Source organism: Chaetodon auriga, chromosome 9 (assembly GCF_051107435.1).
Source record: "Chaetodon auriga isolate fChaAug3 chromosome 9, fChaAug3.hap1, whole genome shotgun sequence".
Taxonomy (NCBI): domain Eukaryota; kingdom Metazoa; phylum Chordata; class Actinopteri; order Chaetodontiformes; family Chaetodontidae; genus Chaetodon; species Chaetodon auriga.
The window spans coordinates 20,052,731-20,065,944 of record NC_135082.1 but is presented as its reverse complement, the minus strand read 5'-3'; the positions used below and the strand labels follow the sequence as shown (position 1 = coordinate 20,065,944).

Below are 13,214 nucleotides of genomic sequence, written 5' to 3'. Positions count from 1 at the left end.
TTACTAACAGACCATGGAGACAGATTAGTCTAGATAGAACTAATTTCTCCTCAGTTCTGCAGTTCTGAGTCACCAGAAACCTGAGACAGTGAAACCAGAAAGGTTTATGTTAATGTTAATGTCATGACTGAGTGGTAAGTAAACGCAGTAAGTAGTCAGGGTAATAAATAGCAATCGACTGTGAAGAAGAGAAAAGAAAAAGGATGCACTACCTCTCCATTTGTTGCACGTCAAATACAGACATCAGGTCCCACTGCTGCAGCAGTATAGCAGCTGTTGACTGACTCTCCTCCAACTCATTACCAACCCTCCACCTGTGACTTCCACCTGGATACACCATCAGCTCCAATTTCCACTGCAGGCACCCCACCTGGAGAGTGAAACACCCACAAGGCTGTCCCCTGAGGCAAATTCAGTGTACTTCCTTGTATCCACCCAAACAAAACCGTGTACCATTACTGCTGCCACAGCTAATACTAGTGTTTATTATTATATTCATTTATCACTTTTTTATTAACAGTTGAATAGAAATGGTATTATTCTGGCACGTTTCACTGTTACCGGCAAATCTTGATGCTTTCCTTCCCTTTTTTTTTATCAGGGTGACACAAACTATCCTGTTGAGGGGCAGAAAGTGTATTAGTTTTTCCAAGTGTCAAGTTAGGTCTGTGGTCATTTTGTCTGAGGAGCGATGAGTGCTGAAATGTCTCTTTGAACCCCGCGGTCTAATAAAAAAAGGAGAGGAAATGACTCTCTTCTCTCTCCATCACAACAGCAATTTTCTTGGGCTCGTTCCGCCTGCCTTATGAAGAGATTCGGGACATTGTGCTGGAGGTAGACGAGGAAAGACTGAGCGAATCACTCATCCAGGTAAGACTGATGTTCGGTGTGGTGTGTTAGGTCTTTCACTCACACACACACACACACACACACACACGCACACTTATTTTTACCCTCTGAAAAATGTGAGCATGTGTGTGAGAGAGAGAGACCTTCTCTCCACGTTTGCATGAAAAGAAGATTTTTAAGTTTCAGTGTCTGGCGGATGGCTTGGCGACCCCATTTCAAGCCTGGTATGGTTTGTTTTTGGCACGAGTCAGTCTCCTCATTCTCATGTGGGCCATAGAGACCCCCCATTCATCTTCTCATAATGGATGATGAAGGACATGGCTTGGCAAAGTCTCCCCAGCTCCACCCTCCTTTCCTCTTGCCTTTGTCTTTAACCATAATTGATGAGCTTCCTAAAGGCTACTTATTTTTGTTCACATTTTATTTCTGTTTTTCTTGTCTCGGAGAGCATTAATTGAAAGCAGGACGGGTGCAGCTGAGGTGAAGATGCATCACTCGGCAGTGCGAGCCTCAATTGCACTAATATTTCTTGCACTGTCCTTGTGTTAAGCGCTAAAGCAGAGCTGTTGTCTTCTGTCTCTGTTTTATTTCAGAAGTAGGAGGTGTAAACGTCGGCAGTGAACAGCAAATAGAGGATTTGATTTCAATATAATCTTGGCAGTGATACATTGTCTTGTGTGCATGAGTGTTATTTTATTTCTCTTTTCCAACCTGAGGTGGGCATCGTTCAAGTGCACGTTTTAAACTTCAGTCCAGAGGTCTTTCCTTCCTTGGAAAAAAAAAAAAAAAAACCTATATATTACCTTTGTACTGATATATATGTCCTTTCCCACATGGCTTATCAACAAACCCTTGCACAGGAGCCAGTCTGCTTCCTCGCCACTGCTTGGATCCCAGACACTAGTAAAAGGTGGTGAGGCAATATATATTTAGATGGGGCCTATCAAGAGAGCTACCCTGCAGGGCTATTATTTTGAGCTCTGATAACCTTTAATTGGCCGGGAATCTGGCAGAAAGTACAGAGTGTATGTTATAAGATAGCACACCCCCTTGGCTTTGTGAAGGAGAGAGGAAGTTAAGGTGTTGACCTTTTCCAACCTTCAGCCTTTCCACAGCTGCCAGCAGGCCCGCTGTGTCCCCAACACACCGTCACCAGAGGTCTGGTTACACAAAGCGCCACACAAATGGTTGGACTGGTTGTAATAGTCTGCTTGTTTTACAGGGAAAATAAGCACTCCACCCACCATGAAACAGCTACTATTAAAGACACCTTGACAAGCTACTGACACCAAGAAGATATTGGTAGCATGGAAGCTTGTCAATTGTCAACTGCCAGCACTTGAATAGCTGCCACTCTTTGTCCAAATTTCGCAAGGCCGTTACATGGCATTGAACCGATACATCGATAAAATGTGAACATATAACGTTAAGAGCTAACTAATGTGGACAAGGAAAAAAGGCTCCAGCATGTATTCTTGTATTTTCTCAGTGATGCAGTTACCATGATACAGGCATCCGCTTTAAACTGTTTAAAAAAATGCATGTGAATCATTGCTTTTAAAGATACGACAGGTGGTCAAGTGACAAAAGTCTGTCTCCACATACAAGCACTTTTTGTGGGGGTTCTGTTGGTCCCCTTACCTCTTCCCTTCCCTATTTAAGCAAGACAATGAGGCTGATAAAAAAAAAAAAAAGAGGGAGGCTCAACGAGGCTCCTAAGAACAAGTGTGTGAGTCAGCATAAGCATCTGGGAACCGAGCTAATGTCACGAAATCCAGGGGGAGGCGGGAGGACCAACTGAGTTGAGTTATCGGTGCAGAAGGAGCCCACATCTGGCAAGTGTGTCACTGCTGGTGAGATAACGATGCTAAAGACAGAGTAAAGCCTGGCCAAGGCAATTAGGACAACACTCTAAGAAAAATGTTTATTTACTTCCAATATACTGTCAGTGTTTTTTCCTCCTTGTGTAGTGTTTTGTATGTACAAGCTAGAATTGCTCCATTACTGCCCATTAAAACTGTGGTAGGTGGTTTATTTCTGGCATCATTGGGCTAAAACTCTATAATGACTCAGCATATTGTAATTCAAGTTGTCTGAGAGAAAACTTCTGCACCTCCTCTTGGCTCTATTTTCTGGCTGAAGAAAATCAATCAATCAATCACAGGGCATTTGATAGTGAGGGTGTTCCTATTGGCTGTTCTACAAATGCAGGTGTGTGTGCACATCCCTTCAGATGCTTCAGACTTATCTCCACCAAAAAAGTTAAAGTGAAAGCCTGATTCAATGGTGGAAAATTGCCTAATGTAGAGGTGGAGAATGTTTTTCCTATCAAGGCCCATTTCAATTTTTAGAACATCCTTCGAGGTCACACAAAAGGGGATGGGGCGACTGGCTTGACATGATACCCAAACTCAGTGTGTGTTGCATTCACAGACTGCTTGGAAGAACGTGTTAGTCTAATATTTCATGTTGATGAACTTTTGGCCTCCGCCCCTGGCCTAATGAAAATCTAAAAGTCACAATCAGTCTCAGTCTCAATCATATAGTTCTGCAGTTCTTCTCTCACTTAAATTTTAGCACGTCTGTTACAGTTACAGTGGAAGAGGCCCAGTCCACCCTGAAAGTGATCATTGATTAGCAAAGTCCTGTCAATGAGCCAAAAAGTCTGTAAATCAGAGCTACCCGTTCTACAGAATCAGATTATTCTCCAACTCCATCCTCTCTACTCTGTGGACCCACCATCAAACCACCCATTCCCAAGTGGGCCATTCCCTGAAGCTGACAGCAGCACACTGGCCAGACAGCAGGAGGTAACTCCTTGAGTCTTGTTTGCTTCCTGAGGTCCTGAGGAGCAGATTTTTGTTGAGATTAGGACTCATTCGTTGGTAGCTGAACTGTGGGTTTTGTATTGAGCACTGATCGCCTCCTTGGTGGAGGTCTGAGAGCATATTCTAGTGAAGTATCTAGTTATCATTATGGCTTTTTCATATTTTTTAGGAGTCTGTTCTCACTGATACAGGCCAATAAAAATAGCTGTTCTGCAAGAAAGTGAAAATATAAAACAGTTATGATTAATTAGGCCTTAATAAATGTTTGTTTTCATTTGAAAGTTTGGCCTCTGCAGCGTCTGCTTAGAAAAATGATGGCCGTTGGAGCTACAAGAAGTGAAACTTTTTCAGTTGTGAAATAAATTTTCCGCTGGTCAACAAATTGTTCATGATGCTGAATAAAGTGTAGCTGAAGATCATTCACAGCGATCCTGTCCTCAGATGAATTAAGGTTTAATGTGTTCTGTTTTCCTGTTGTTGACATCAGTGTCATGGCGAGGTTAGCTGCTGGAGAGAGCGTCGTGTGTTGTAACATTTATGTTACACCGGAGAATCAGCTCCTAAATCACAGATACAGAATGGGTCTTGTTTTCTGTAGGTTACAGTTTATGCAACTAGCATGAATGTAGATGTAAGAAAATGTCTGAGTCAGAAACAAATACGCACTAACTGCCTGAGCCATGTCTGCCTCGGTTCCGTACGAGTCTGACGAACCACACAGTTTGCTCTTCTTAAATACAGACAGTATTGTGAAGTAACATTTGGCATGAAAAGTAAAACTAACACAGGACTAATTTTTACTTGCATCAAAGTTGTATACTGAGACAACCATCATGGTGAGTTAGATGATTATAGAATGAAATCATGCAGAAATGTGCCCACAAATTAAACAAGGAAGCGAGTGACACATGCCTCGGAAACACAGTTAGAGCTATAGAGAGGCACTGAAGGGGAGCAAAGAGACTTCCTGCTGGGTGACACAGTCCTGAGTGTGGGCTCCATCTGCACACTGCTCATCTACACTCATTATGCTGATTAATCACTCTACACCACCCACTTTCAGCCACACGCCAATCACCATTTATCCACATGGACAACTGCACACACATACAGAGTAGGAAGATGCGTCTGCATGGCTCGGGCAATACTCAGAGGAAATATGTTTACAGTCTTGCTCATGTTAGAAGGAGTGGGTGATTGTGTGCATCTAAAATAAAAGTAAATGAATCGTGGAGTTGAAATAGGGAAAGAAAGAGAACGAAGCGTTTGAATAAGATGCAAGATGAAACCCATTTAGCCTTTGATTAGCTATTGTTCGCAAGTGCGCTCTTCTAGTTGTTCGTCACTTTCATAGTTTCGATAGCTTGGTGCCATGTGTTGCTTTTGAATTAAAAATTTACAAATGGAAAATGGAAAAATGGCTTTTTACATGAACGTGGGGCATTTAATGGCTAATGTTAACTATTTTATGATTAACGCAGGTGCCACTATCACTCGTTAAAGATTGCTATTCATATTTTCTAACAAAGGTGGTCAACATGCTCTTGGTTTGATGTTCATGCTTTTCTCTTATTGACTGAGTATTTTTATCTGTTTAACAAATTGTTAGGCATTGCTGCACCTGGCAGCTCCTCACAGCTCTCTTGTATTCATGTACACTCACTGAGAGCCCTGATAAACAATGACTCACTTTTAACCGGTCTTGTAGCACTTGATAGCAGAAGAAAATAAAACACTACAAAACTCAGTGCAGTTTAAAATTGTGCCTTGGCATTATTTTGCTAAGACTAGTGACAAGCAAGAGGGGCATTGATAAATGGAAGGAAAAGTGAAAATAGAAGGAATCAAGGAAGCAAGAGGTGTTCATAATGCATCCAAAACTCTGTAACTCAATCTTATTATCTCCCTTCTCCGTCGACGTGTCTAATGTAATGATTTGTCAGCAGAATGTGGCTGCGCGCTGGCCTTGAAGTACCCCCACAATGTGTCACCGTGGCAGAGTGGATAGATAGGAGTTGATTGGCTCTCCTTATTCTGCATTAGGGCCCATCAACGCCTCAGAGATGATGTACACATCCCTGAATGCTGGCAGACAGTCCTTGCTCTCACCATTCATCCAGGCTTCATGTGAATCCTTGCAATTCCACACTCATTTCCATCTCCGTGCACCCAGCATACAAACATACGTACAGTACATGCAAATGGATAGGCTGTGTCAGTTATCCCCTCTGTCCTAGCCCCTGCACAGCTTTGTCATCTATCATCCAACCAATAAATATGTGTGAGGTCCATGCACATGTGCAAACACACACACACACATGCATGTTTGCATGCAATCTTTCTCTCACTGTCCCTTTCCATCTCATTTGCCTGTAATATTCATAGTGCTGGTGGACAGAGGGCACTTTTGTGTATCAGGTCAGCTTCATCAAATTCAAAAAGACATCAGAGCCCCCCCACTACCATCCCCTGTATAACAATGAGATGAAGAGGACAATGAAAAACAATAATGAACGTTGGCTCAGTGAAAACAGATTGAGTCTCAGACATCTTGGCAAAGGTCTGCTTTTAAAGGGCTGACAGCCTGACAAAGCTGTTCATTGCTATTGTTGGCTGGCAACAGAAGCAGCTAGGGAAGGTTCTGTAGACCTTGTTTGTGTAGCGAAGAGTCAGACACGTGCGCTGTGGGCCTCGGGGTCCTGGTTGCATTGTGTTTGCATTTAGTTTGGCACTACAGGACGTCTAGCCCCCCCCCAGGTCTTTTTAGCAGCACCCTTGCTAAGTGCATATTCTACCTCCCTTGTATTGTTTAAATCATGATGTGGCTATGCCCACGACCTTGCAGTCATTGACTTAGGTTGGCTCTGTTTGGTGTTTTAATTTCTCCAAAAGTCCCTCACAGCCTCTTTATCCCAGGGGCGAGGTTTAACTGGCATAATGATGGTAGTTGGTCTCATGCCCTAACAGTTGCTGCCAATGGAACACAAGGAGGCCAAACAATGGCCAGATTAATAATAAGCACTTGTAAACTTGAATAGTTTATGGTGTAATCAACTGATACACATGGAGAGGGTCGCTCATAATAGTTCACTGGCAAGGTTACCGCAGTGTAATAGGCTGAGAGCATAATTGTGATTAAATTAATTCATTACCTTATTACTTCTATTATTTTGTTATTGCAGTATCATTACTTCCTTAGGGTTTTTTTTTAACACAGCCCACAACATTCTTGTTTTGGTTGTAATGTGGACCAATTCTCATTTTTTGTGTTTGTCAGTGTTTTTTCCCTTCAGTCCAGCAGCATTAGTCCAGCTGTGCATTATTATAAAAGTTATTATTAAAAAATTTTGAGCGAAAGCAGAAACCGCGATACATTATCGTCAACAGCAACATGCAGTAGAAGCGGAACATAATGTAAGTAATGTGAAATATATTTTTATTGTATTTTCATATGTACATGTTATTCATCCTCATTATGTTCCGACTAGAAAAGTTTGAGGTATCTGCTTGTTTAAGTGATGTTCACTCATGCTGAAATATTTATTTGAATTACTTATGCACTCTTTTGTCGGGAGATTTGTCAGCGTAATTTAGTGTAATGACAGTTTGCAGCAAATTACTTCGATCAGTTCAGTGAAACAGCATTTTGTTGGGATTTCCTTTTCAAGGTGGCTAAAAGCTGCTATGAAGATGGCCCATTGTAATTATAAAAAGCTGCACTGGAAACTCTTTTCTGTTGTGGTAGTGGTCCCTGGGAAATTGTTAAATACCTTCAAGTGGCTGACAGTGTTGTGATTGTTGTATTACACATGCTTTGCAATCTCTGGGAGGAACTGTGTCCAAAGGCGTTTTTAGGAAGATTTCTTACTTACAGTAGGAGGGATTAAGTGGTATTGGTTTCCAGGAATTTAGATTAATGCTTTGAAAGTGTATTCTCCAAGCTCTGCAAGCTTCTTCTTTTGTCTCACTGCTGGTTTTTTTTTTTTTTTTGTGTGTGTGTGTGTTATTTCTCTTGTAGAATATTTCTGCTGGACTACCTTACGTTCCCTAGTTGCTTAATTGGCACATCTTGGGGAATTGTTCTGTGTGATTACAGTTTACAAATAATGAAATATAATAAATAACGCCCCTCGAGGCAAAGCTTTTTAAGATCTGATCATCTTTTCTACCTCCATCATACAGCCCATGGTTCCTCATGCAGTACGTACAGTTTAGCCTTTGCAGAGTCCCTGTGATGTCAAATTATGGCCCATTTTAATAGAACCATGTCACATCAAAGCTCATCACTACATTGATCTCAGTGGGTCACAGCGAAGGCATCACCACAAAGGGCTTCAAACTTAAGCTGTGCGCTGCTGCACAGGTACGTAACTTGATATACAGTAAAATTACTCTCATCCAGTTCGTGCCTTCGAGCTTGTCAGGATTTTCTTTTGTTAAAACCAGGTCTTGACTTAAATCCCAAAGAAATTGTGTGACAAGAAGATTGTCCTGTCAGCGGGTGCGGGAATGTTTAAACTATTCACATATGTTGTAGCTCAGTTATTGTGAGTCAGTAGCTAAAGTGACTTGGCCCACATTTTATATTAAGGTACACATATTCATCATTACTGAGTTGCTGAAGCACTTATCAATGACACATTCTGGGGGTTGGGGGTTGTTATTGAGGGTTAGGTCATTAGTATCATAATTCATGTGCAACAACTTCCTTACTCACCATCAAGAAGCAGTAACTTGGAGGTTATTGACTCTTAGTTAATGGCCTAATAGCTGTGGAATAAGATCATGCAGAATGAGGCATTAATAAGGCCTTTATAATGACTACATGCTACTAATGTGCATGCTAATAAGCAGCCTGTTAAGGTTGAATATGTGCACTTCAGTATCGATTGTTACTGTGAATTGACGTAGACGCTGGATAGACAGTGAGAACAGGTTTGTAGCCTGCTGCAGCTCTTTTTTTTCCCCACCCCTACCCAGAACATGCCATATGATCTCGGCGCTTGAAATCAGGGAGTCATCGCTAAATGTTTAAGCATGCCCAATTTTTGGTGTGTGTGGTAAGCTAAGTCTCGTCAGCGGATGATATGGCCCTGGGGGCTTGTTTTGCGGAATATCAGAGTGGCTTCTTAATGTTTAATGTCTGCCGATGTATTTTATATTACCCCATCTCCTTTTCAAAAGGAAATGCTAATGACTAACACTGCACCGCCACTATTCATTTGTAATTAGTATTGCCCTATGTTATGTGCAAATGCACTACCAAGAATATCAAAGAAGTGTCCAGCATCTCTCGTATTTAAACTCAGCATGTCTTAATGAGTAAATGTGTGCACATCATCTCCAGCACTCATTGGCTGACGTTTCAGGGCTCTTAACTCAACAGTGGGAAACATTTGTATTCATTTTATGATTTAGGATAAGCTTTAGAATCGTACCATGTTTACCAGTCTTTGCACATCCTGATTCAGCATGGAAATCTACGTCAAGTCAAAATGACAGTAGAAAGCTGTAATATGGCTAATGGTTAATTAGTGTCACAGCATTTTTATAGTCATATTATACCACATGCGAGGACATACTGAATGTCAGACCAACACCTGTTTTATTTCCTCTTTCTGGCCATCGAGTTTCTTATTTAAATATGAGTGATACATGGAAACAGTCACCCATTAATGCAGCATCTTATTTCCCAGCATCTGTAAGTCTCTATCTGTAAACCATCATCTGTTTTAGCAACAGCTATCCCAAGTTCTTGTTTCCTACCACCACACTGTCATGACCCGGTGAAAAATAAGTTACTGTTTCAGACGTCTGGTGCCATACGTCTGCCTTCCTTGTCTGGGAATTGAAATGTGCTGTCGTAGTTTGCACACTAATATAAATTACATTTCTTTCATTTTGATTTACCAGCACGATTTTGATCCCCAGACAGTCGATGTGGCGCTGTTTTATTTAATATCAGCTCATACTGTGAACTGACAACAGAGAAGTGATGACAACACAGTCCAACATTAGCGAGCTAAAACATGGACTTCTGCAGTGACTACTTTTGATTTAACACAAATAACTAACGGATTCAACGCATAAACATTATACTTTGCAGCAGTGTCTGCCCAATCGGCTCCACCCTGCATGTTGAAAAAGCTCCACATGGCTCGGCCCTTCAGGAAACGCACACATCAATCTTCTCTCCAATTATTTTTTGATATATGTTTTTAAAAAATAATAATGTCCCCTTCTTTTCAAATTGTAGCAATTTACATCGTGTGCCACATGAAATCCTAATACACACTGACTAGGCTGTCTCACACTGAACGCCAGCGTTGTCAGCTTTGCGCTACTTCCCTTCACCTCGCCATGGCAACAACCTTTCCGCCAGGTCTCTCAGGAGTCTTTCGCACTAGCCTTGCTTGTTATTATTGTTTATCTCTCTTGTCAATCACCCAGATCACCACGATGCTCATCCATATGCATGGGTTCATCATTACACGTGGTAGCCCATTGGCTGCAGCGCCTGGCAGTGCCCATGCCAGCCTTTGTTCTCTGCTGTAACAACAGGTGATTGTGGCAGCCTGGCACATTGTTGGGCATCATTTGCATGGTGTAAAAGTGCACATGTGGGGCAAGGCGATAAGTCTGGCTGTGCATTGGGCCTGTTGGATTAGAGTTTAAGCAGGAGAAACGGGGTCCCCCTTGGGCTTAATTGTGGTGTATTTTGGCACACGGCACCTAACTCTCTTCCGCATCAAATGCTAATTTAACAATGAAATGTGAAATACATTATGCTGATTTTGTGGCGCTGGGAAAAAAAAAAAAAAAAAAGACAGAAAGGAGAAGTATTGAATAAACAAAGTAAAGGCAGAGGAAAGAGAGGCAAGGTTTAGCTTGGCGCAATATCAAATGCGCTTCAGAAATTGATGGCCAGGACCCAAGGTACTACATGTACTTTTCACTGATCATCACCAAGCTGCTGATCTCTAGCCACAGGGTACAGGCCAGGTACTCTGTCCTCAGGTTGAATATTGATTAAAAGCACACACATTCACACTCACACTCACGCAAACACACGCGCTGAAATGCACACACCCAGACAAGTTCATGCACAATACAGCACAACAGTTAAATTTTGATTAGGTGGAGTCCATGCAGCTTCTCCTCAGGCACACTGGGTGCTGTATTTTCTTTACCGAGTAAAAATTAGTTTTCTGTTTTCACTCTCCAATTCAGCGTCTTTGTTTCTGTGACAGATGGCACATCACTCAGAGAACACTCTCAGACAGCAGACTCCACAAACAAATTAATTTCTATTACTGTTTTGCATGCTAGCTCTCTTCTTATTTGATTGACAGTCTCATCATATGCTAACACTGTATTAGGATGACTGTATGGGGCATTGTAAAGGAAGAATATTCACAAATGAGAATTGAATAAACTCAGTGCGGTGCAGCAAAGTTCATCCCCTTTTTCCGTATTGACAAGTTTGGGGGTTTTTTTAAGCAAATGTTCAGCATAAAGCTTGTCTTCATGTCTTAATTAAAAACTGTTTTATCAAAGTTGATACCATTAAATGATCATATGTGCATTCTCACGTCCTGAGGGCTCAGAGCAGATTCAGGTGGAGGTGGAATAAGCCTCAGAAACAGTTCATTTATCTCTTGTTTTTTTCTGTCTCTGTTACTCTTCTGTGTCCTTGTCTCTCCCTTTACCACATTCTATCTCCTTGTTTATCTCTTCTCTTTCTCTATGTGAACCCTCTCTTTGCCTCGATAATTTCCCTCTTAATCCTGCTTCACACCTTTCATGGTAAATGTAAGTGCTCAGGTGTGCACATTTAAGGAATTCCTCCATATTTCCTTCAAAAAGACACATTTAATGTCACACTAAGTCTGTCAGGTTTCCCAGCCCCAGCCCTCAAATTAATCCCTCCCCCCTCTATCTCTCTCTCTCAACCTTTCTTCCTCCCTCTCACTGTGTCTGTGTCTTTCTCGCAGACTGCAGTTCTCATTTAGTTTAATGCGATTTTAGAATCTGTCACACTCAGTTTGTTGCCTGTCAGCCTGTCACTGTAGCTTTGCTCATAGTGAGATTTGAGGTGTTTGTGTGGTTTGGCAGGGCGTAGATTGTGTCAGACTACAACAACCTGTACGACTGATGTTCATTAACATATTTACCTGTGAGACAAGATTTGCGGTTCGTTGTTGTTGTTTGTCCTTTGTTTACTTTCCTGAGTTCTCCTCTAATCATTGAGGTTCAACGTGCTAATCTTAGTGAACATTTTCAAGACAATCACAAGATAAAACCTTAGTATTTCAAATAAAATGGATGCGGGTTTTTGTAAAATTAAAGACATTCAGAGAAAAATACTGCGTTTTGAAGGTATTGCTCTTCATTTTACTGAGCATTATCTGTCAAAACTGTCCCCATTCTCATAAACAAAAACACAACTTGATAGTCTTTGTTCCACATATTCAGTTTCCAGTTCTGTGGTAGTAACCTTTTGTTTGAGATGGATGCTGTCTACACCCACAAACTATTGTGCAAAGTTATTTTTTTCTCTTTTGACTCTTAAGTTTAGTTTGGAAAAAAAATAAAATAAATAACACACACAAAAAAACAAAAACAACTTTTGAAATTCCACATAATGTCTTTTTTGGAACTGTCAAGCGTTGGTTTGGGAAGTTAGACTTGAAGAACGTTGAGAAGTCGGCTTGTCTGTCTATTACTTTGCTATTGATTCAAACTGAAGTCTTCACTGATTTGCCATGAGCCAGATAGGGAGCCTGCTGAGGTGTCACTGCGGGGAGACGGCAGTCCCGTGTTGCTCTTCATCACAAAGCATGGGCAAAGTACCACATGTTCCTCTGTGTCCCAAAATTGAGGAGAAAATCAATTAAAAGGAGAAAATCACATCTGTCAAGCGCACGGCAGACACGGCTCCTCTGCTGTCTTTGTTGTAAACCTCCCAAAGACCAAGTAGAGAGGAGCACAGTTTACTCCGATCATCCTTCAGACATCAGGTGATTCTCCCTGTTTTCTCCTTCATTTAACCCAGTTTAATAAGGACTTTATTGCTCTGAGAAAAGCTTTATGGATTGACGCGTCTCAGGCTGCATCTTAAGGTTTTTTGGTTTTCTTTATCGTTGCGACATTACCACTGGAAACATGCTTAAGTATGTGTCACAGCGTAGGGATCGCAAAGCAAGGGTGGTGCGTGTTACAGCTCAGGAAAGGAAGGAAGATGGACACATAAGGAAGGGATCGACTTACAATTCAGCTTTTTGCCACAATATAATCTCTGTACGTATATACATAGCGCGCACTTTGACTGTCATTCTTTGTGTTCTGAATATCAATGTTTCTTTTACCATTTTGACCTGGCACCACCTGCTGTCCTCAACAGCATGCAGCGCTGTAAACTGGATGATTAAGTTCACGCTTAAATCATGCCTAATACCCCCCACCCCCGCCCCCACCTTTTAAACTGTATTAACTTGGCATCCGTTTGCCGGTGCTGTGAGACTGTGAACTTGATTC

The 13,214-nt window shown here is 41.5% G+C and overlaps 1 protein-coding gene across 7 annotated transcripts in view; it reads left to right on the top strand.

Annotated features, from left to right (window-relative positions):
* The window catches only part of diaph2 (diaphanous-related formin 2), a 372,410-nt gene that overhangs the window by 212,948 nt on the left and 146,248 nt on the right, over window positions 1–13,214 (top strand). For all 7 annotated transcript variants that reach the window (XM_076739474.1, XM_076739476.1, XM_076739472.1 and 4 more), the window contains one exon: window positions 776–870. In XM_076739474.1, the coding sequence (XP_076595589.1) occupies window positions 776–870 (95 nt within the window). The remainder of the gene's footprint in view (window positions 1–775; window positions 871–13,214) is intronic.